At 43.9% G+C, this 26224-nt stretch overlaps 1 protein-coding gene across 1 annotated transcript in view; it reads right to left on the reverse strand.

Moving 5' to 3' along the window:
• LOC144600260 (slit homolog 3 protein-like) overlaps positions 1-26224 on the reverse strand; it is a 595019-nt gene that overhangs the window by 493655 nt on the left and 75140 nt on the right. The window contains exon 4 of the mRNA XM_078411831.1: positions 10509-10580. Within this exon, the coding sequence (XP_078267957.1) occupies positions 10509-10580 (72 nt within the window). The remainder of the gene's footprint in view (positions 1-10508; positions 10581-26224) is intronic.

A 26224-nucleotide genomic window follows, 5' to 3' on the forward strand; every position in this document is an offset into this window, starting at 1 on the left:
AGTTTCTCCCCCTCTGTTGTCAGGCTTCTGAATGTCCATAAGTTCATCAGTGATATGAGCATAATTCGGCCAATCAATCTACTCTGCCATTCATTCACGGCCGATCTATCTTTCCCTCCCAACCACCTTCTCCCCATAATCGCTGACACTCGCACTAATCAAAAACCTATTCATCTCTGCCTTAAAAAATATCATTGACTTGGCCTCCAGTCTTCTGTGGCAATGAATTCCACAGATTCACCACCCTCTGACTAAAGAATGGTCCTTGCAGAAATTAGGATAGAGTCAGATTTTCCTCTACCTCATTGCACACATTGGATTTTTTCTCTGCAACAGTTGTGCTGTAATGCTGAGAACGATATAATGCACTCTGTATATTTTCCATTGTTCTACCTATTGTAGTTGAGCTTGGCTTGAATGCATTTATGTTTTCTATTAACAGATTTTGATCGGATAGCATGCAAAACAAACCTAGGCACATGTGACAATAGTAAGCCTAAACCTAAACCAAAACCTCAATGAGATGACTTCCCCCTTCCTGGCAGTACTGTCCTCGACTTGCTTTCCTTGGAGTTTCACGGCTTCTGGGATGCCTCATGCCTCCTATGGAAGATCTGCAGAGTCTGCAACTGATAGGGCTGAATATGCTTGAAGGGGGATTTACTCCTGTTTTAATGATACAAGGTACAAATGTCTGTGCAGACATTCCTTCTACATTTGGACTGGTCACAGCTATGGATTGCACAGATCAATTATGTTGTCACAGGATAGTGAGGGTAGTTGGTAAATGCATTTGCTTGCCAATATTCGGAGCAGGGTCCTTGCTTTAGTTGTTTGGTATTGGCCACACTGATATGTATCTACTCTCAGAACTGTTTGATCCTTTGATGCAGCAGATATTTCCCCAGGAGCAGACACCAATGTCTTCCACTTTATACCTCCCCTTTTACTTAATTCCCACCTTCCAATGCGATCAGCCAGTGAATGTCGAAAATCATGTACACCAGAAAGGTCCAGGCCACCTTTGAGCTTTCCAGCTTTGTAAGTTGACAGTCACTGGTTAAAGTCCCTCTGCAGGCTTTAGTACATAATCCTCTCCGACAATCCAGTAAAGCACAAGGCAACACTGAGGGCACTGGACAGGCTTGCCATATCTCCCTCAATTGGATGCAAAAGATCCCAAAAATAATTGCGGAATTCTCCTTGGTGTCCAGGCCAATGCTTTATATCTCAGTCCTATATTACTGATTAAGATCATCCAGTCATTACCATGTTACTGCTTGCGAGTCCTTGATTTGTGCAAATTGATCGCCGCGTTTCCAACATCACCCCCGTGAACTATATAACCATATAACAACTACAGCACGGAAACAGGCCCGTTCGGCCCTACCAGTCCACGCCGACCACTCTCTCTGACCGAGTCTCATCTACCTGCACTCAGACCATAACCCTCTAATCCCCTCTTATCCATATACCTATCCAATTTACTCTTAAATAATAAAATCGAGCCTGCCTCCACCACTTCCACCGGAAGCCCATTCCATACAGCCACCACCCTCTGAGTAAAGAAGTTACCCCTCATGTTACCCCTAAACTTTTGTCCCTCAATTCTGAAGCTATGTCCCCTTGTTGGAATCTTCCCCAATCTCAAAGGGAAAAGCCTACCCACGTCAACTCTGTCCGTCCCTCTCAAAATTTTAAAAATGTAATTCGCTAGCTGATAAAGAACTTGGGAACTTCACAAAACATGATTGCTAAACATTTAACAGAGCCCCTCCTCAGCAAAACATCATCTGTCCATTTCCTCAATAGATGCTACTGCTCTGTAAAGTTGTGAGCAAAAGGCTTCGTAGCAGCCACCTCCAACATGCCAATCTTTGTGGTGAAGCCACAATACGGTGAGCACAGAGGCTGCAGGCTACACGGTGCGGTGTGTGACTGCCATTGTTTCTTGTAAATGCTCTTGAACCCCATTTAATACTTTTCAACGCGTGTCACTGGCCACAGGCTTGCAGCAGAGGGGCCTCACGTCATTAGTGGAACTCTTGATTACTCCCTAACACAGCACACATACATCCCTGAGGGAGCTGCATCTTTCTCCTCGTTTGTCTGAGCTCCCCTGGGCGATGGCAAGAGCAAAGGAGGCAGATTGGAAGTTTCTCTTGCCCTGCTGAACTATTCCCTTCAGCCCTTATCCTTCCATTGGGTCAGATGTTTTCAGAACTTCTAATTGCTTCTCTTCTACATTCAAACCCCGCATAATTTTAAGACAGTTCACTCAATTCACAGTGTTGCATGATTTCCAGCTTCAAGTGGATATCTCAAAGAATCAAATGGCATTTCACATTTTCATGGTTGATCTTTTATCTGGGCTGCTTGCTTGGGCTGTTGTCTGGGCTGGGCTGTTCCCACTGCCCCATCCCCATCTCCTACCGTATCTGCAATATCATAACCCGCCCCTCCACGCACAGATGCTGCTTCTTCTTGTAAAGGGTAGTAAATCACTGGAGTCCTATAACCCAGAGGGTTGTCTAGGCTATATATTTTGAGACACAAGAATCTTGAGCAAGCACAAAGTACTAGAGGAACTCAACGGGTCAAGTAGCATATATTGAGCAAATGGACAGATGATGTTTTGGGTCAGGACACTTAATCAGACTGATCAAGACTAGTTCGTTGAAGGGATTTAAAGAGGAAGCAGATAGTTTTTAAAAGATCATGGAAGTGAGAACTATATTAAGGTGGCACAAGAGAGAAGTTAAGGCCTGGGGCAGATTGGGCCTGATCATGTTGAATGGCAGGATAGTCTAGCGGGGCTGAGTGACCTCTTCCTGTTTCTATTTATTTAGAGGTAGAAGGGTCTCGACCCAAAATGTCACCCATTCCTTCTCTCCAGAGATGCAGCCTGTCCCGCTGAGTTACTCCAGCAGATTGTGTCTATCTCTTATTTATTTATGCTGCTTTCCAAGTCCACTAACAACCTGTATTCTAACTCCTTTGCCACGTAAAGAGACATCTCTCAGTCACACATTCACCACAGTTACTGAGCACTGTCGTTTGCCAATCCCTGGCCTTGTCACATTCCTCCTGCCACACTCAACCCTAGTCAATACATTGAATCCCTCTTCCCATTACCACGCGTTATTAACACAGCACCCTCTCCCTTGCTTTCCCAGCCACACCCATCCCTCGCTCTCAGACAGTTTCTCCCACATGTATCCAAGTCTTGCTTCCCCTTGTCTGTTTCTCACTAACACATTCACATACCACCAGATTCTCACTCACATAAGGGAAACTCTTCCTCTCATATATATTATTGGTTAATACTAGCTGTTTTTCCTTCCCATACCAGTCTAGTTTAGTTTAGTTTAGAGATCTAGAAACAGATCCTTCAGCCCATCCGGGCACACCAACACTATCCTACACACACGAGGGACAGATTACAATTTTACCAAGCCAAATAACCTACAAACCTGTATGTCTTTGGAGTGTGGGAGGAAAGCGGAGCTCCCACAGAAAACCCACGCAGTCACGGGGAGAAAGTACATGCTCCATACAGACAGCGCCCTTTGTCAGGATCGAACGCGGGTCTCTGGCGCTGTAAGGCAGCAACCTCTACACTGTACCACCATGCTGAGCATGTCTGTGCCAACCAGGAATGGTTCCAACAGACTTTACCCCCCTCCCTCAGTTCTTCTAGGTGACTCTTTGCTCTCAATTGACTGTCCCCCCAACGACAGTGGAAATATGGTACGTTTAAAGACACATTGCAATAAGAGAAGGGTCACAGAAGCTCCGACATTCCAAACTCGGCAACCAAGCCTGGTGCAATGCAAGCAATTATGGGCAACTTTAAAAAAAAAAAAGAATAAATAAATAAAAACTGCAAGTAAAATAACTTACTCTCGTCTCCTGAACCATAAAAAAGTGCAAAAGGAAGTGGATGTCAGAATACAAACCAAATGCTCCCTCATTAACAAGCCCATAACTATTGCAGGCTTCTGAGCAATCACATTTGAGGTGATTAATCAAATGAAGGCCTAGAGGCCTGGTCAGGATAAATTATCCAGCGAAGGGGAAATGATATCCAGGGATTCGATACGCTGGAGATGAGATTCCATTTACAGCTTCAAATGGAATCAGTCTGCCACACAAACATGGAGCCTCAGCAAGCTGGAATGCTTAAACAAAGCCAGATCGTAAAATAATCTACATAGACTATCTGATCCTATAAAGGTTTTATTCCTTATGTTAAAAACAAAAAGGAGAAAATAAAAAGCATTCTGGAAAGAGCCAAGCGATGCCTGGATTCCGATGAGAAGCAGATTGTTGCCGACAACCACACAGCTTTGCTTCCAATCACTGCTGACAAGCGCACTTCAGATGAAAGATGGAGCCACAACCTGAGATTTCTATGGCTCCTTTTGGGAGCCGTTTTATTGATCTATCAACTTCGCAAAATTCTTTTGAACCTCAATAGTGAAAACCTTTTTGTTTAAAGAAATCGCACACATAGCAGTTCCAAATGATGGGGGATTAATAACCATAACACATTATAGATTTAAGCTAGATATGATTTCATTAGGGAGTCATGTAGAGACACATGGCTTGGCTACTTACAGGAGGTGCTAAACTGGTTTTATTCCAGTGAGGATACCAGCTCTTCAAATATTGTCATTGACGTGCTGTACAGGTATTTGTCATCCAAGCATTTAATGTTATTGTTGTTTTATTACATTGGATTCCATCTGGGCTCCTGCAGGAATGTTATAACCTTTGATTATTTCTATATCTAGGCATTACATTTCCCCCTCCCTCGGTTACTGATATAATTCAGGTGTGTGTTTATTCTTGTCTATTCATTTCCTAATTGCTCTTGCACATTTTGTGAGGGAGATTGCCCATTTTTGCCAAGCTTTTCATTGTAGTCTTCTACTGACCAGAAGCCAGGAATCTTCAGCTCTTTGTGTTCAAATTCACATGGAGCAGAGGAGGATGGTTAATATCGTGCCACTTTGAATATTTCTGATGACACAGATAGAGGTTGTTCAGGCCTTTGCCAGCTTGCAGAATAACCCCATTAGTTGCACCCACTCACCGTCCTCTCTCCCACCACTCACAACCCATAATTGAGCAGTCAGCACATCTTTGGGATCTTGGAAGAAGCCGGAGCATCAGTGGGAAACCCACACGGTCACGGGGATGATGTGCAAACTCCACAGACAGCACAGGAGGTGTGCATGGAATGGAAATGTGAGGCAGCAACATTACTGTGCCAGCCACTGCTGATATCATGTGAATCAACAGAATGCACTCAAGAAACTACAGTTAGAAACTGAATGAAAATGAGGGAGATAGCGGTAATCAGCAGAAATAGTAGCGGGTATTAACAAGCAGTGCTTCTGATACAGAAAGCTCATTTATCCCTTGAACTTAAGTCCAAACCATTCCAGAAATGTCCATTGGTATGGTTGAAGTCCAGACAGAAAGTGTTGGTAATACTGAGCAGATCAAGCAGCATGTGTGGAGAGAGAAACAAAGTCAACATCTCAAGTTGATGACCTTCCATCCAATCAGCTGCTGAAGCATTAACTCCTCTCCTCTCTCAACAGATGCAGCCTGGCCTGTTGAGTATTTCCCACTTTAGTACAGGAGCATGGTGTCGGGGGTGGGCAAAGGAAGCTGGAAAAGAAAGGTAGTGGAGATTCAGATTTCTCCCCCTTACAACAATCAGTCTGAAGATCGATCCCAACCCGAAACATCATCTGCCCATCCCTCCACAGATGCTGCCTGACACACTCAGCTCCTCCAACTCTTTATGTTTTGATCGATTCCAGCATCTGCAGTTACATGTGTCTCCAACCTTTTCCATTTTATTTCAGATCTGCAATATTAAGTTAGTGTGTTGGTTTATTGAAATTTTGCATGTCATGAAAAAAATTCAATAAACCAACACAAAAAAATAATATTACAGATCTAGCAACCTGAAATAAAATGGAGATGGTTGGAGACACAAGTGACTGCAGATGTTGGAATCGAGCACAACATAGAGCTGGAGGAGCTGGGTGTGTCACGTTTTACACTGATTTAAGGATAGCTCTTTACCTGTATGGTGCATTTCTACCTGTAACAATTTCACACTAATTATTAGTAATTGGATCTATGGTTTCTAGAGTGCACTGTTGACTTTGCCTCTTGTCAGTGCCCTTTGTGGCCTAATTAGTCATAGTGTCATACAACACTAAAACAGGCCCTTCAGTCTAATTTGCCCATATCTCTTTAACCCTTTCCTACCCACGTATCTGTCCAAATGTCTTTTAAATATTGTCATAGAACCTGCCTCAACTACGTCCTCAGGTAGCTCCTTCCATATACCCACCACCCTCTGTGTGAAACAATTGCCCCTCAGTTTCCTATTAAATCTTTCCCCTTTTTCCTTAAACCTATGTCCTCTTGTTCTTGATTCCCCCACTGTAGGTAAAAGACTGCGCATCCACCCTATCTATTCTCCTCATGATCTCCTCATGATACACTTCCAGTCTCCTGAGCTTCCAGGAAAGAAGTCCTAACTTGCCCTCCTTCTTCCTATTGCTCAGGCCCTCAAATCCTGGCAACATCCTCGTGAATCTTCTCTGCACCCTATCCAGCTCAACAACATCCTTCATATAGTAGAGTGAACAAAACTCCACAATACTCCAAATGTGGCCTCAGCAATGCCTTGTACAATTGTATCATAAAATCCCAACTTCTATACTCAATACACTGATTGATGTGCCAATGTACCAAAAGCCTTTTTGACCACACTATCTATCTGTGGCGCCACTTTCAAGTACAGTGTACCTGCACTCCCAGATCCCTCTGCTCTACAACACTCCCCAGAGCCCTGTCATTCACTCGTAGGTCCTGCCCTGGTTTGACTTTCCGAAATGCAACACCCCCACTTAGCTGTATTAAACTTCATTAACCATTCCTCAGCCCACTTGCCCATCCAATCAAGATCCTGCTCTAATTTCTGGTAACCATCTATGATACCACCCACTTACATATCATCTGCAAAATTACTAATCATGCCGTCCACATTCTCATCCTCACCCTCTGCTTCCTCCCATAAAGCCAATTCTCTTTCCAGTCAGCTAGCTCTCCCTGGATTCCATACAATCTAACTTCCAGAGCAGCCTACCATGTGGATCCTTTCTCATTACAACTAATCAGTCATCATGCAGTGACTTATCCTGTTTTAATAACACATGGCGTGAATAGAAAATAGTAGTCAGAGAAAGTGTTAGCAAGTGTATCATCATATCATATCATATATCTACAGCCGGAAACAGGCCTTTTCGGCCCTCCAAGTCCGTGCCGCCCAGTGATCCCCGTACATTAACACTATCCTACACCCACTAGGGACAATTTTTACATTTACCCAGCCAATTAACCTACATACCTGTACGTCTTTGGAGTGTGGGAGGAAACCGAAGATCTCGGAGAAAACCCACGCAGGTCACGGGGAGAACGTACAAACTCCTTACAGTGCAGCACCCGTAGTCAGGATCGAACCTGTGTCTCCGGCGCTGCATTCGCTGTAAAGCAGCAACTCTACCGCTGCGCTACCGTGCCGCCCACTTTTCCACACACTTTTCAGTATTCAGGTCCAATATAAGTGTTTCCACAAGCACGCAGATTGGAGATGCTCTGATACCAATGCAAATATCCACCAGTAGCATCTTTCTAACGCACAAGTTTTACTAGTGATCTGCTGGGACAGGTCATTAGAACGGAACATAGTGAATGGTAATTGTTGATGAACAGGGCAAACCCACAGGTCAAACTTGGATCAAGATTGGGTAGACCAGCTTGACGTTTGTTTTAACCACTGAAGTCTGATGGTCCCACCATAAAACAAAGAAATAATGGAGGCAATTTATTTAGTTTAACAAATAATTTTTCTATTGAGAATATTTGTCTGCAGTACTAATCAAAAGTCAAACAAGTTGTAAAATCCAACAATAACTGAGCAAATCAGCCAAGCAATGACTATTTACCGGAATCAGGTACAGAATAGAGAAGCCACAAGAGTCGGCATAACAACAGGTGCGGTGGAGAATCCTCACCCTGGTAGGGTACTCCCCAGCGATCAAGCACAGCAGTTTGAGGTGCTTCTAAGATCACCCAGTCTCCATTTCCAGATCAAGGTCAGAACACCAACAATGAAGGGAAATATTCACCTCTAGATTATGATGTTTTCTAAATGGATTCAGAATAAAAACAAATGTGTTTGGGCAAACTTGGGCTTACAATGTCTGGGGAAGTTATAGGTAGCTCAATCAGAAGCTAGCCTTGTGGCAAGTGTCTGAGCCATTATTTCTCTTCCCCCTTTCTTTATATCTTTTAGAACAAGCAGTAATTCCAGCTAAGTAGACACATAGGGGACTGAACGCACTGCTGCCTGAAACATTCCTCCAACAATCACCAGGAGGTGTAAAGAGAAGCCAGGTAGTAACTCTTGCTCTAATTTTTGATTTCCTTTTCACAGGAGAAAGTTGGGCCTCAGCTTGGCACCTTCCCATCTTCCCGAGGCAATGACAGGGACAGGGAACATTGCAAGTTTAGTTCCTTGGACTATCGCCATAACTTTCTGTTCCAACAAGCAACTGACAGTAACAGCATTGTAATTCATTGGTAAAGATTTTCCTGGTTCTGCGATTCCTCTCAAGAACGATGTACATTACAAGGACATTAAAAAAAAAAGATGTGAAGAATCTCAAATAAAAATAGAAAATGGCCCTACGTCAGAACTTTGACCTAAAGTGTTAATTTGCTTTCCCTTTCTGCAGATGCTACCTGACCTGCTGAATTTTCTGGGGTGGGGGTTCATTCATTTACATGGCAACTTTAATGTGAAAGTAGCCCAAGGAATTAAGGGTGAATGCTTGGAGAAAATAGAAAGGGGCACAGAAACAAACACAGAGATATTATAAAAACAAAGAGCTTGGTCAAACAGGATTAGAATTTTATTTTTGCAATATAAGAATATTATAAAAATGGGTATTTACCAATTGTACATACTGTACATACGAGAACTTCAAAGTAATCTGTTTTCTGCACCCAATAGAGTTTAGAAGAATGAAAGGGCAGTTCATTGAAACATAAGATCCTGAGGGGTCTTGACAGGGTGGATGAAGAGATGATGTCTTCTCTTGTGGGAGAACAGAAAACTAAAAGGGTCATCTTAGGTGAATCTTTTTCTTGCAGAGTATGCAAGGTTTGAAACGCTCTTCCTCAAAGGTAGTAACAGAAGAGTTTTGGAATGTTTTTAAAGGAGAGGTAGATAGATTCCTGACCAGGAAAGAGGTATAAGTTTCCTGAGGCGATGTGGAATTGAGGATCCCATCAGATGTCCCATGATCCCTGAACAGATTTGAGATGTTACTCTAAATGCATGTTCACTAATTGCTAAATCAAAATACTTGGGCAATGATGCATGTGTTATTGATAAGGCTTTACTCAGCTCTGTACCGTCAAGGACTGTACAGTTTCATTAACTACCTCCCATGACAGAAAAAGCAAGGGCACCCAGCAAATGAAAAACACAGAGAAATGCAATACAAATTAGAGAGAAAATCCTCATCTAGAATATGTCTTATTGGTGCCTGGGAGCTTGTAAAAAGGATTTGGTTAATCTGTTAACAACTTTGTCACTGCCAAAGGTGCTATGTTTTAAATATAATTACAGAAAACAAGAAGCAATCATCAGCACTGGTAGAATGCCTTACCCAGCTCAATTAGGTGGTCCCCTGCCAATAAGGAAAGCCATTGACATTGTGCCAGATTGTAAAATTCTGCTTCACATGTAGTAGCTGTAATCTACTTTGGTATATAAATCAGGTAAAAGGACCCCTAGTAAGACAAAGAATCCCTCTTACCCCCCACTGAATAGAAGAAACTCCAATTAATTAACTAATATCTCCAAGATAGTCAGTTGTCACTTGCTGATGGAAAATCCAAAAAGGCATTCATGACTTTTGTCACCTTGTCAGCAAAGAAAGCACTAATACATTTGCAAGACATTATTAAGGAGGAAAGTCCATTTAGCCTAACTCAAGAATACATATTTTAATTGCTCACAAGTAAAGCAACTTGCAACATTGTTTAAGGGAGTGGTCGAGTTGGTATTTCAAATATATTCGTACACATGGCAATGAAACGAGTGAACAGAAACTTGTTCTTAAAAATTTACAATATAATATCCTGAACATTCTTGAAACATCCAAGTCAAGTCAATAACGCAAACAAACTCTTTCTTGATTGGATCATTATTCAAACAAGTTGAGTAAGCAGTTTTTCCTAATTAGATGGCAGGTCAACCAGCTCAAACAAACAAGGCATTGATTGATCAATTGAGCAGAAACATTGCAGACATTTTTTTCCCAGTACACAGCCATTTTGTCAATTAAATTGATTGAAAGTACGATTTCTTTTAGAAAGGGAAGGGTGAACATTTTGGTACTCACAGTCGGGAGAGCTTTGGGGTGCCTTGGAAGAGCAGTTCAGGAAGGACCTGAAGTTTATTCTTGTTGAGTCGCCTGGTAAAGAAATTTAGAACAAAAACAGTCAACATATTGATCTGAGATGTTTGAAGATCAAGTTCAGTGCCAGTGACAAGATCCAACTATTTCACCTTCCAAATACAGAACTTTCCAACATCCGCCAATATGATGTTGTTCATTCCGACATATCTTTAAATAAATAGTTTTGCAGTGTGATCTGTATTCTACTGAAGTCAACTTAAACCCGTGAAGTGAAGCATACTCTGCAATACACCAAACTGACATAAGTTTACAAGTTAGTGCATTATCCGATCACCTTATATATAAGATAATCAATCAAGGTAGATTGCCCAGAATCCATAAAACATTGTACTATACTCTGGAAAGTGCCCTGCAATGCTCTACTTTGATAAATACTCACAATACAGAGGTGACACAGTGGATTACAGAATACGTTATATCACACTGAATCTAAATTTATTATGCAATGTACTCTATGCAGTGTAGTGAAGTGAATCAGAAACTTGTTATTCATTAGCAGTTACTAATGTTAACTTGCTTTGCTTATTTCTCAGAGGTGACATTTTGTGTTGCAATAAGTGGCAGAGCTGCCGCCTCACAGTTCCCGTGTAGGATTAGAGTAAATGGGTGTTTGAAGGCTGGCATAGTCTTGGTTGGCCCTTGGTTTCTGTACTGTGTGACTCTTCAATACTTTGAGAATTCTTAATCCAAGATTTCTACTGCGGTAAAAGTGCCACAAACTAAGTTCAGCTCACATGGTTGCTGTTTAGCAAACTTTGCACTTCAAAAAACACCAAATATACACGTTTGCTCTGTCTGTCTGTCTGTCTGTCTTTTAACTAAAACTCTCATCTTGTTTGTTCCCCACTTCCTGTATGTTTGTTCCCCATTTCCTGTATGTATGTTCCCCACTTCCTGTATGTTTGTTCCCCACTTCCTGTATGTTTGTCCCCCGTATGTTTGTCCCTTATTTACTGTGCGGCTTATAACCCGGAAAAAAAACGGTACACGATAGCGCGACAATTTTAGGCCCACCCCACTCACCGTTCCCCCGCCGACTGCCTAAACTGACTTTTGATACGTTTTAAAAACAATTTACTTCATAAACTTTTACAAATGCGCTCCACCCCCCCCGGATGACCAGCGGAAGAACGGGCGCCCGTCCCAGCGTGCCCCGCGCCTGACCTTCCTCCCGTGGTGCAGTGCGGCAGCAGAGGCGGTGGCAGAGGGTCCAACTACATGGCCATCGCCACCATCTGTCACCGTTCCCACCCGATCGCAGCATGCTCGACGCACAGGGCCGAGCTCAGTGGCTTTTCCTTGTCCGCCCTCGCCCGCCCACGACTCCGGGGGACACTCCCCGCCCAGCAACAAGTCCACGGCAGGATCGTCCGTTGCGTGACAGTTGCCCAGCCCGCAGGAGAGGCCCGCAGGATAAACGTGGCCGAGGTCAGTGCCTCTTCCCTGTCTCCCCTCGTCCGCCCATGGCCCCGCCCGGCAACAGGTCCATGCCATCGCTGCCATTCCCTGCCGCTCCCCGCCCATCGTAGCCAAGCTGCAGGAGAGGCATTGGGGTTCACACCCGGCCCGCAGGAGAGGCCCACAGCCACAGCCGAGCAGCAGGAGAGGCTTCGGCTCCACACCCGGCCCACAGGAGAAACGAGAACGAGGCCAAGGTCAGTGGTTTTCCCTGTCCCCCCCCCCTCGCCCACCCATGGCCTCCCCATCCCTCCTCAACCCCCCTTATCCCCCCCCCCCCCTCAGCCGCACCCACAGGACCGCCCGCAGCAGAGATTTGCACCCAATGGGTGCACGCACACCCATCTAGTATTTAATTAAAATCAGCAGGGATGCAATCAGCAGTAGAGGGTGCTGTCAAGGCACAGTTAATGAGCTTCACAACTTGAAGCAACGAAGCAGTGGTTTATGGGTGTAATGAACTGAACTAAGCAGCATTACATTTCTGACTGTACCTTTGCTGATGTTAACCAAGTTCCACCACATTATTAGGCCACATTATTAGGAGTAAGAGATGCAAAATTCTGCCAAGCTATGTCAAAATTACTTATCATTTAAGCAAACATATTGACAGAAAATATATCAATTCCCGTAAGAATGATATATACCGTGATTGAAATGAAAGCAACAACCTCGTAAATTATCATATTTCTGAAGTAGCAATTTCCATTGGTTTGAATTGTTATTTGAAATTAATATTTATCAGAAAATGTATTGGGTTTCTCTAGTTCCCAAGACAATGCCAACTAAAGCTTCTTGAAACAAAAATAAACACAATTGTGCTTTATTTTTCCATGATAATTATATCCAAATGAATTTTACTCATGTGTCATATTCTCTTACTGGTAGCTGAGCAATAGAAAAAGTTGCCCTTTTACCTCTGTCCCATATAAAACTACTGTAAAACATTGTCCTTCATAGTTTGAAGGGTTATCTTTTCCCTGTTGTCCCTGAGAAATCTTTCTCGACCAGCTTGTGAACACATTTTTCAATGCCCCAAACCAAGGTGAATTTAGAGGACAATCCTATCTTGTGCACATATCCCTTCAGTGTTACAGCTCCCAGACTATATCTGAGCAGAGTCCCGTTGAGAGTTGGGCAAAGAACAGATTCATTTTTGCTTCATGCTTCACTGCACTAATGAGGTGACACATAATTACACAGAATTGAATCCTGCCTATTTGCTTACGTCTACAAAAGAGGAAACCATCATCTCCGACGTCAGCCACAGCAACATCCACCCGGGTTCCACAGTGGGTAAATTATAGTGCATTCATCAAGGGCTCAGCATATCACGGGGATCTGCAGCTTTTATTTGATCTTGATAAGTTGGCTCACTTTGCTTTATCAGCCATCATTACTCATCCCATGTTCTCCGAAGAATCAGGTGGTGTATTTCTGTCCAAAGTTTAAAGAAGGGTCTCGACTCGAAACGTCACCCATTCCTTCTCTCCATAGATGCTGACTGTCCCGCTCAGTTACCCCAGCATTTTGAGTCTCTCCTCGCTGTATTTCTCTCATCTGATGCTGGATAGGTGGACAGATGCATTTTGAGAAGGTTTGGCTTACCACTCTCCCCATCTCTGTTCATGGAAACCCAGCCCTTTCACTCAATCATTTCAGGCCTGAACTGAGCTGTTGAGACACAGTTGTACACACACGAACGTTGCCCCTGCTCAATTGCCCACTCTGTCCCCATGGCTGGCTCCTCAGCTTGTCCTTCAAGATGTATACAACATTACATCTTTACACCATTACACCATTACACACGAAAGTTTCCCCTGCTCAATTGCCCACTCTGTCCCCATAGCTGGCTCTTCACCTTGTCCTTCAAGATGTATACACCATTACACTTTACAAATCAATTTTATTCAAATTTGCCTTTATAAACGGTCTATTCGATAATCCATCAATTAAATCCAGCCCTTTTCCTCCTGCCACAGATGCCAAAGATGGTTTAGGTGGTTTAGTATTGACGCACTATCCGTTTCAACGGTGTACAACTGAGAACAAGTGGCAGTATGGTCCTATAGGGAGAATGATCAAGCATCATCTTATTTATAAGATATGGGTCTTGTTGGCCGATGTGGTTTATGGACTCTGCTAAATTAGTTAGGACAGCTGCTACATGCATCAGAATACATGTGCCTTGTGTTGGTGGTGATGAACAGCCGAGGCTGAATGCAGAATCAAGAAAGATTTACGGTTCAGGAAAATATGAAGGTATAAACGTCGGGGGAAGAGAACATCATGACAGATCAGCACCCTGTAACAGAATCCAAAGAAGGGTCCTGACCTAGAACATTACCGAGCCATGTTCTCCACAGATGTTGCCTGACCCGCTGAGTTATTCCAGCACTTTGTGTCTTTTATTGTAAACCAGCATCTGCAGTTCCTTGTTTCTGCACCCCATTACAATTCACTGTCTAAGCTGACAGGGTAAAGAATAATACATAATGAAATACCATGAGGCCTTCCCTGCTCCTCAGTGTATTCCTGTCCCTTCACTCCTATTAACAGAGGACAAACGTCGTCAAGATAAATAAAGGCCAAGAACGTCTAACAACTGTGGGTCAGTGAGAGGTTGGGTAAACTGTAATGGGTGATTCATCTTCCATTTCTCCAAATTCTTTCGACTTCCTCTGTGATCCGTGAGCTATCTTCAACTCAGTGAAATCTGTTGGTCTTCCACCGTAAGGAGATGTCACTGGTGATTGGTGCCAACGAGTACATTCTAAGGTGCGGGAGAGTGTACTGACGGGTGCACTGAAAGGGCTCTGTGGGAGAGGGCCACAGTCTCAGGTCCTGCCATCACTGGACATGAGAGTCTGGTCCCTGTATAACAGCCTCTCAAATCTTTCAGAAGGTAGCATGAGTAAGGTTGTGTGTAATGAGTAACATTGTAGGAGAACATTTCAATACATGCTACAATGAAGTGGATAACAACGTCCTGATTGTATTGATTGTAAATATTACAAATAAACTATATTTTAGATTTTTTTAAAAATCAAGATCAAAGGTAAATCGCATACAGCATTTAGGTTTACTTGTCTCACTTTCAGGCCATATTCAACCCAAAGAGTTTACTTGTTTTCAGTGATTGTTAGAAAATCCCTGCCCTACACCCAAGAGCAAACATTGCAATGTTAGTATTTACTTGAAGAAATACCCATCAGCTTGTTACTTTCTTTGTTGTGGATTTTACCCAGTCTCGGGACTCCCGAGTTAAGCAGGTGTTTCAAAATCTCTATATTCCCAGCACAGTGTCTACCTACACGGTTATAACATTGCAGCAATTTGGTATTAGGATCGCAGGAACACCCCACTGACATTAACATTAACAGAAGTCGACCAGAGCTAATTGGCCGATGCAAACATATTATACATCTGGGTTCGCCCTTTTGTTCTCTGAGAGCAACTTTGGATGGTACACGTGACAATAAAAGACCTTTGAAACCTTTGAGATGTTTTGAACCATCAGTTATTTCAGAGGTTAAGGACATTGCCCCAGCAGTGTTTATGACTGTGTTCATTTGAAACTTATGAAACTCTTTCCATTCCTCCCAGTCAATTTGCGTGACAGCTGGCTGTTTGGCCTGCCATGTCCGAGAGTCAAAAGCCCAAACAGTCTCAGATCCCAGCCTCGTTCTGCAGCCCCACTGGCACACTTTTCCAGCACCTAGCCCTCTGCTTTCCCAAATCCTAACCTTCAGGCTGAGTTCCAGACCACCATGAGGGGGGAGGGGGGGAATAAATCTTCCTCATCTCCACCATAATCACTACAAATTATTTTTAAATCTATGGCCCTAGCTTTCCACAGCTCCCATTGGGAAACACAGCATGGAAAGAGGCATTTCAGTGTGGCATGCCTGAAACATAGAAACTAGATGCAGGAGTAGGCCATTCAGCCCTTCGAGCCAGCATTCATCATTCAATATGATGATAGCTGATCATCCAGAATCAGTACCCTGTTCCTGCTTTTTCCCTTGATTCCATTAGCCCTAAGAACTATATCTAACTCTCTCTTGAATGGACCCAGTGAATTGGCCTCCACTGTCTCCTGTGGCAGAGAATTCCACAGATTAACAACTCTCTGGGTGAAAACGTTTTTCCTCGTCTCAGTCCTAAATGGCCTACCCCTTATTCTTAAACTGTGACCCCTGGTTCTGGACTCCCCCAACATCGGGAACATTTTTCCTGCATCTACCCTATCCAATCCCTTAATAATTTTATATGTTTCTATAGGATCCTGTCACATCCTTCTAAACTCCAGTGAATATAAATCTGCACTGGCAATTACGCATGGAAACTACTCCTCTACTGATCACATTTTACTCTCCCCAGATTTACTGCAAACCCACACTGGGAAAATGTACAGACCCCACTAAATCCACAAACGTACACATCTTTGGGATGTGGGTGGAAACCGGAGTATCCTGGGGAAGCCCACATGGTCACAGATAGGATGTAACAGACACCAAAAGCAGTAGCAGAGGTCAGGATTGAACCCTGACCCCTCCCCACAGAGCTGAGGCAACAGCTCTACCTGCTGCATCACTGTGCCGGGAAGAATCAATTAGATACACGGTCAGGTGCAACTTTCATCCAATGTTTAGCAGATTTCAAATAATGTCCATTGAACATTGAGTCTCCAGTCTCAGTGGAACTGACACTGACCGGTCAAAGAACCAACAGAAGCAAAATCAACACGTGTGAAATCCAAGTTCAGAACTTGCCACAACGTTGATGGTGCTGTTTTTAGATATGTTTCTGTCATCTGTTAGAGTCATACAGCATGGAAACAATTTGTTCACGTTGACCAAGACACCTCATCCGAGCTAGTTGTATTTGCTAGTGCCTGGCCCATTGCCCTCTAAACGTTTCCTATCCATATGTTTGGCTGAATGACTTTTAAATGCTTTTGCAACTGCCTCAATTACCTCATCTGGCAGTTTATTCCCTCTACCCACCATTTTCTGTGTGAGAAATTTGCCCCTCTGATTACTATTAAATATCTCCCCTCTCACCTTAAACCTACGCCCTTCAGTTACTTACTTCCATACTCTGAGGGAAAAAAATGTTCATTCACCTTATCCCCCTCATGAATTTGGACACTTCTACAACTCCATACACTTCTATAAGATCACCCCTCATCCCACAATCAACTTTTGCACATTCCTGTCTCGTACCACTAAAGTTGGCCTTGCCCCAATTTTGAACTTTAACATGTGGATCAGCCCTCTCACTATCCATAACTGTGTTAAAGCTCATTGAACTGCAGTCTCTGGTCCCAAATTGCCGACCCACTGACTTTTTGGTTACTTTTCCTGCCCAATTCGTTAAAAGACTAAGTTTTACCCTCTTGCATTTAGGGCCTGGACATTTTGCTTGAGAAAGCTTTCCTGAACACACTTGTCACATTTCACGCCACCTAAACCCCTGGCAGGATTGCAGCCCCAGGCCATATTGGGAAAATTTAAATCCCCAACTACGATACTCCTTTTATTCTTGGAGCAGTCCAAAATCCCAAGGCATGCTTGTTCCTCTCATTTCTGTTGCCTATTCGGGAGCCTGTAGTACAACCCCATCAAAGTCATCATCCCCGTTGTATTTCTCAGCTCCACCAACATATGTTAAACATCAATAGTCAATAGTCGTTTATTTGTCACATACACATAAATGTGTAGTGAAATGAAACATTACCCACAGTTCAACAATAAGACCAATAAGAATAATCAATAAAAATGCAATAACACATACAATCATAAACTAACACCAAACAAAAGAAACATCCATCGCAGTGAGTCTCCTCCAGTCCCTCCTGACTGTGATGGAAGGCCACAATGTCTTTTCTCTTCCCCTGCCATCTTCTCCTGTGGTCAGGCTGTTGGAGTTGCCACATCGGGGCGGTCGGGGCTCCCGACAGTGAAGCCCCCGCCGGGCGGAGAAAATTCTGCGGCCTATTTCAAGCCGCACCGGACGGTGAAAGGTCCGCGGCGGCCGACCCAAGCCCCGCGATTCGGGGCGGGCGAAGACGCTGCCGCTGCTCCCAATGTCGGCCCCCATTCAGGGGCCTGCGAGCTTCCGACATCCACGCGGCCCGCGCCGGAGCCTCCGGAGACGAGTCGCAGCCGCTCCCGCAGCATCCGAAGGCAGCCAGCGCCGCAGGTGGTGAGTCCGGGCCGTGGGCTCTGCGAACCAGAGCCCCAGGTGGTCCCAGGTGCATGGCCGGTGGTAGGCCGCAGCGGGAACGGAGACACGACACAGAAACAAAGGTCGGGTCTCCGTTCGGGAGAGACAATGTTACAGTTCCCGTTCCCTCCCACCCCCCCCCCCCCCCCTCCCACATAACATACAAACACTACACATCACTGGATACCTGGTTGAAACAAGCACTACACATATGCATTTGGGTTGTTTGTTCTGCATGGGACTGTAGGAGATGGATGATGTGCCCTTAGTACAGTTGAAAATTACAGTGCGGTGTAGAAAATATTGGCAGATCGTGCACTTGTTGGAATCTTCCAATTGAGACCTCTTAAATTGCCTGCTAATCAGGTGCATTGGTTGGGAAACTGGGAAACTAGCAGCTATTTCAAAACTTAGCGTCAAACTTACTGTCCTGCCTTCTGAAAATATTATGGCACAATATAATAAAATGTATACAAGTTATCTATTATCACATTTCCCGACAACATAAAGGAAGCCATTCAGCCACTGAGATCGCGCTAGATTACAGAGTCATCCCACCCGCACCACTAATTTTCCCTCTAATCTCTTCTTCCAACATTCACGTCAATCCCTCCCCCATAACCACTCACCCACAGACTAGAGGTAAGTTAGCCCATAGATCTTTGAGATATGAGAAGAAATGAGAAGCAAACTGACACAGATACAGGGAGAATGTGCAAACTCCACACAGACAGTGCCAGAGATGAGGATTGAACCCAGGATGCTGGAGCTAAGTGGCAGCAGATCTACCAACTGCACCACTGTGCCACCCTCTGCTTGCAGAGACAGATGTGGCAATGTAGCAGAACATCTGACTGGTCCTTGTACCAATTGGTAATTTGAGGAAGGTCAAAAAATGGCATGAAAACAGGAAAACAAGCAGTATCTCCACACCAAGGAAAAACATAGAGTACAATGCCTGGAAGGTTGTAAATAAAGTTTAATTCAAGCATCAAAATGAATGCTTCCCTCTCCAAATGGGATAATGAAAGCCACCCATCCATCATGAACACATTTTAAAACCAATTAAAATCAGCTCCATAGATGAATTCTAATCTGGTCCTGCCTGCCCCATTTAGCCTTGAGTTATTTTGAAGGAGACTCTGGCTCCAGAGATTCTGTGAGCACAAACCTGCAGTTTTAAGTAAGGTTTAAAAGGTCAGAGCTGATACGCCTTAAGCCTGGAGTAAAATGGGATTCTGTGCCAGTTTTGCAGAGAGCTGGATGAAGTGATGATAGGCCTATTGTTGCTGGATTATGCAGGTACACAAACCTCCCTCCGGATGAAGGAAATGTCAGGAAAAGCTTACCAGACAATTATGAAATACCACATCTGGGTAGAATTTTGAGGCTAGGGGGAGGAAACTCTCAGTATTTTTTTAAAACAATTTAAGCTTTCATTCGAAACCTCAACCTAAGCTTTCATCCAGTCATTTATCAAAAAGGGTTGGCTCCAGTGCACCAGTGATCTCTGCTGCACTGCTCAGTTAAGTTCTGACTACAAGGTTATCGGAATTAACGGAGCTTGAACAGAGCTTTAGCTCATCGCCATGAACACATTGATGAGTATGACACTTTGTCTGGGCAGCAGAGTGGCACAGCAGCTGGTAGAGCCACTGCCTCACAGTGCCAGAGACGCGGGTTCAATCCTGACCTCGGGTGCTGTGTGGAGTTTATATTGTTCTCCCCAGGACCACGTGGGCATCCTCTGGGTGCTCCAGTTTCCTCTTACATCCCAAAGATGTGCGGGTTGCAGGTTAATACGCCTGTGGAAATTGGCCATGGTGTGCAGGGAGATGCAAAAGTGGAACAACACACGACTAGTGTGAGCAGGTGACTGATGGTCGGCAAGGTCTCGGTGGGCCATATGACCTGTTTCCACTCCATCTCTCTAAACTAAAATAAACGAAACATTGAAGATTCATACCACCTTGAATATGGATTCTACCCAAGTCAATTCACACAATGAGGAAAAACACTGCAAAGTAATCTGCAATCAACCGTTAACAGCAACTTCAGCAGCTGGGTTGTGTTCTGCCTGAATGTTCCAGCATCTAAATTCATTAATCTGGCGCTCAAGCGCAATATCGAGGTACTGTATTGTTGGACATGCAAGTCATTGGATCAAAAGTTAAACTGAAGGGGGAGGGAGGGGAGGGGAGGGGGGGAGGGGGGAGGAGAGGGTGCTGACCCAATGTAGGAGAGGTTTGGGCCCAACGGGTCCACTTGGTCTAGTAATCATTAAGCATGTCAAGGATGCTGTTGTGTGTGATTTGTTTTGTGCCCTCTTACGATAAAGGTAAACTGAGCACCTATTAGTTGGAGAAGTCAGGTTCGAGTCCGCTCGTGTTGGGAACAAAACCAGTGCCATCTTTACTTTCCAAGTTCCAGGACACTGCCTGATTTACATAATTATATGCGCGTTTGAGCATGTGTGAGGATGAGTACAGCTCAGATGCATAAATGACATGGATATCGTCACAGTGTGTGCCACACACATCTGTTAAACACGCCCCTCCAATCACGGTCAAAATGCCTGCACAATCCCTACATGGAGCATTTGGCAAGGTTTGAGAGACTGGAGACAGTGATTGTTTTTTTCTTTATTTACTCTTGAGAAGCTTAACCATGTTGAATGCATATTGCTGCAATGTGGTCGACAGATGGGAAGGGCTGTGATTTGGGGCAAAATGAAAATGTTTTTTGAATTGGAACCCATGCAGTCTCCAGGAAGTCTATACAACACGACCTGAAACAAAATCACTAACAACCTAATGTGATTGCAGCAAAGGCTAATGGACAGGATCAAACATTGCAGATCAATGCCATTAGAGAGTGCCACATTTTTTGTTGAAGCCGTTTTATGTCTCTTGAATTTAGGCACATGATAAAATCTATACCAAATGTTATATTTATTGTTTCCAAATCTTGCTTGTACATTAATCTTCTTTAATCAGAGTAAAACGCATACGAAATAGGGGTGGAGGGGAATTTGACAGGTCTGAGAAGCAAAGATCTTATTTAGAAGCTAAATGCAGCAAACCAACATCAATTATGAGCAGCCATTATGGAAGAGGAAGAAAGGCTCACTAGACTAACTGGCCATATTATGCTCGAGTGGAGATAAATCAAACATCACCTGGAAATATGGCAAAGTCAACAATCATCAGGAACAATCGATTTGAGTTAATCAATTCTTTTGTTGCTATCTGGAGAGTACGGACTTTTGTTGAAATGGTAAAGGTTTTTGACTAAAAAAATCTCAACAATTTGGCAGGTCATATTTAAGACATTTCATGCTTGATAAATGTCAACCTAAAAGCTTGACTGATAAACGTGTTCTCATACAGTGGGCATTGTAATACCTCGAGAGGTTTGCTCTAGAAACAACCAAAGCTGAAGACATAATTGGTGTACATGGAGTACCGTATCCAAAAATTGGAGTGGGATTAGTGGAGATAGTTACACATGATCTACGGCAAAAAACAAAGTACAGGAGCAAAAAACAAAGTACTGGTCAGGCAGCCTCTATGAAGGAAATGGACAGACAACGTTCGGGTCGGGATTCATCTTCAGACTAATAAGAGTAGAGGGGAGAAAGTTGATAAAGAAGGGTAGTGGGCAGGCAAAGTCTGGCAAGTGATAGGTGGATATAAGTGAGGGGGATTGGCAGGTGGGTGGACATGGTGACGAAGGATGGAGGTGAAATGGAAACGAAAGCGTGTCAGATAAGGATGAAAGAAGAGTGATTTAACTTGCTGCTCCCCCCAGCAGGGGTCAGGAGTGTGCAAAATGGAGGAGGGGCTGGGGCGATTATATATGTGATTAAGCCATTTATGAAGAGAAAGAATCAGCCATTGCCTTGCATCCCTTTGCTAGCTCATGACCCTTCTGCTCACTGAGTCTGCGCTGACCATTACTAACACTACACTAATCTCATTCTATTCTCCCAATATTTCCATCATCTCACCCAGATTCTAACTCTCACCTATGTAACTTACAGTGGCCATTTTACGCACCGAACTGCATTAGGGATATGGGAAAGGAAACCAGAGCAGCAGTGTGGGAAACACACCCAGTCACAGGGAAAACATGGGATGGACAGCACCAGAGGTAAGGATTGAACCCAGGTCACTGGAGCTGTGAGACAATGGCTCTACTGGCTGCCTGAATTTCATTTAAATAAACATAGAATCAGTCACCTAAATAAGGAGTTACTGGCTGCCTCGTGTAAAGGTAGATGGTTTCCTCAAGGTTCCAACTACAATGCTCCCCTTTACAATGTTTAATGTAACCGAAAGAAAATGAGGAATAATAACAGGTGAAGGAATTGGAATTAGCAGGTATCAGGCTCTCCCTGTCTCTGCAATATCAAAGACTCCTTAGGCTTCTCAGTATCAGCTTGTTTAAGAATAAGGGGTCGGCCATTTAGAACGGAGATAAGGAAAAACTTTTTCAGTCAGAGAGTTGTAAATCTGTGGAATTCTCTGCCTCAGAAGGCAGTGGAGGCCAGTTCTCTGAATGCATTCAAGAGAGAGCTAGATAGAGCTCTTAATGATAGCGGAGTCAGGGGGTATGGGGAGAAGGCAGGAACGGGGTACTGATTGAGAATGATCAGCCATGATCACATTGAATGGCGGTGCTGGCTCGAAGGGCCGAATGGCCTCCTCCTGCACCTATTGTCTATTGTGGTTTAGTGCCACTGCACTACATCAGACTGCAAAGGAATGTCCTCTCAGGCGGCTGATTGAAGGAAAGGTACAGACAGGCACGATTGGACACAGACACAGAACAATAATGTGATCAGACACGCTTTCATTACTGCACATTCCTAGGGTGCTGACACTAAATACATCAAACTACGCACAGGACACAGAATTTACAACGGCAGCACTCATCGACTGGAATGGAACAGTGGTACCGAGCACAAGAGGGCAATCAAGACGACATCAAAGTCTGCCTGCATCTTATACCAACTCTCCAAAACCTTGCGTTTTGCCACATTTAATTCATCAAGTGGGTGGTTCGTTTAGTCATACAGCATGGACACAGGCCCTTCGGCCCAACTCATCCATGCTGACCAAGATGCCCCATCTACGTTGGTCCCATTTCCCATTTGCATGCATTTTGGCCCATTTCCCTCCAAACCTTTCCTTTCCACATACCTGTCTAAGTATCTTTTAAATGCTGTTACAGTAACTGCCTCTTCTACCTCTTCTAGCAGCTCCTTCCATAGACCCATCACCCTCTGAGTGAAATGGTTGCCCCTCAGGTTCTTATTAAATCTTGCCCCTCTCACTCTAAACCTATGTTTCTTGATTCCCCTACCTTGGGCAACAGACTACATGCATTCACCCTATCTATTCCCTTTATGATTTTACACACCGACATAAATTCATCTCACGGTCCAAGGAATAAAGTCCTAGCCTGCCCAACTTTTCCCTGTAGCTTGTAAATCTTCTCTCAACTCTTTCCAACTTAACTTCCTACAGCAGGGTAACCAAAACTCAACACAATTCTCCAAATGCAGCCTCACCAACCGAGCTGCCTAGTTCTCTTTTCTCTTCTTTCAATCATGTTGAATTTTCTCTCAGTATCCAGGCTGATATTTCTGATTTGATCACCAGCACCAAAGATGGATTAACCAGGCATTCATCTTATTCACCATGTGTGGGATTCTTCTCTGAATGCCTTTAATTGCATCAGAAAGTTTGGAAGCATTTTCAAGCTAAGATCCTGCACAAATGTTCTTTAATTCCATTGAAAATTGGTGCTATGAGACTTGAGCCTTGGTAACAATGGCACAAGATGATTCAATAGACAATAGACAATAGGTGCAGGAGTAGGCCATTCAGCCCTTCGAGCCAGCACCGCCATTCAATGCGATCATGGCTGATCACTCTCAATCAGTACCCCGTTCCTGCCTTCTCCCCATACCCCCTCACTCCGCTATCCTTAAGAGCTCTATCCAGCTCTCTCTTGAAAGCATCCAACGAACTGGCCTCCACTGCCTTCTGAGGCAGAGAATTCCATACCTTCACCACCTCTCTGACTGAAAAAGTTCTTCCTCATCTCCGTTCTAAATGGCCTACCCCTTATTCTTAAACTGTGGCCCCTTGTTCTGGACTCCCCTAACATTGGGAACATGTTTCCTGCCTCTAATGTGTCCAATCCCCTAATTATCTTATATGTTTCAATAAGATCCCCCCTCATCCTTCTAAATTCCAGTGTATACAAGCCTCCTTACTGACTTTTGCTTTGTCTACATTCTTTCCAGCAGATTTGCGTTTTCTAATCAAATGTAGGATGCTTGATTTTACATTCCTTCTCTTTAACACCATGGGTTACTAATGCACTTTCATCTAGCTTTAGAGAGACATAGCCAAATTCAGATAAATCACTCAGGCCAACAAGTAAGCCTGAGAATACTTGCATTACGTAAGTTATCCAGTTTAAGATGATTACATTGAACCACTGGGCCACTGGCAGTATTTCAGAGATGGAATTTAAAACTCCCACTACCTACCTGGAAAACAACACGCCTGAAAGCCACTAAGACCAAATTTCCCGAAATTGTTTCATTGACGAGGTGGGTCTTTCCTCTGGTAGTCATCACTCATGAACCACACACACTCCCACACATTAAAGGTCGATAATGATGTACACACATACATACTCCCACTCGATATATATCCACATATCCATTCCCACACAATAAAGGATGATGCCAGTTTGTGCCCAAATCATCCAGGTCAAACACACACATTCACTGCCACACAATTAAGGTTGACATTGAGACCAAGAAAAACGTGGACCACTTCCCATACCTGAGGAGCTATGAAGGCTGACACTGATGATGACATTCACCATGGATCTCAGTATATTGGTTAAGGAAGCTGCAACTCAACAAACCTTTTGAGGAAAATAAAGGAAGCAAGAGAGAATTTAAATAATGGAATTAAAATTACAAAAAGAGGCCATAAAGTGTCCTTAGCAAATAGGAATAAGGAAAATCCCACGGTATTTTATACCTACATTAAAAACAACAGGGTAAGCAGGAAGAGGGAGGACCCTAGGCAAGGAAAAGGAGGGACTTTATGCCAGGAGCCGAGGAAAAGGGTAAGGTACCAAATGAACACTTTGCATTAATATTCACCAAAAGGAAGGACAGACAGGAGAGTGTGATCAGGGAGGGGTGTGCTGGTGTTCTAGAGCATATTGACATCAAGAAGAAAGATATGTTGGACCTCTTCAAGAACATTAAAGTGGATACGAACCGGGTGGGACAGTAGGTGTTAGAGCAGATGTGGAGTTTGGAGGCAGTTCGCTTCTTCTCCCACTTATACTGGGCTTCTATACTCCTGATGAATGGATCTGAGGTTCTCAAGATCGAGTGGAATGCTCTTCCTAATTCTGAACAGGAACTGTCTGGCGACTCCCAAAAGGCTGCGGGAAGCTTTAATTTTTCGGGCGTCTCTGAGAACATCTCTGAATCATTGGTTTTGTCCATCTGGTAATCTCTTACTGTGGCAGAGCTCAAAGTAGAGTGCTTGTTTCAGGAATCTGACATTGCACTGGTGAACGATGTGGCCTGCCCATAAAAGCCATTGGAGTATAATTAGGACTTGGGATGGGGGCCTCAAGGAAATGTTCATCATTGAAGGAATTTCTTCAGGTCATTTAAGGTGCCTGGTGTGGTTACCCACGTCTGAGAAGCACACAGCATGGCATGGATCACTGCTTCATCGTAGACAGTGAGGCTTATGCCAAGTTTGACATCTGGATCTTCAATCATTCTTTTCTCAGATGGGGAAAGGGCATATTGATGCACTGAATGCCATGGCGAATTTCATCATCAAGATCTAAAGATCCCCCTTTGTTCTCGGCAGCCCCCCATGCAGGGTCCCCTT

Source organism: Rhinoraja longicauda, chromosome 14 (genome assembly GCF_053455715.1).
Source record: "Rhinoraja longicauda isolate Sanriku21f chromosome 14, sRhiLon1.1, whole genome shotgun sequence".
Taxonomy (NCBI): domain Eukaryota; kingdom Metazoa; phylum Chordata; class Chondrichthyes; order Rajiformes; family Arhynchobatidae; genus Rhinoraja; species Rhinoraja longicauda.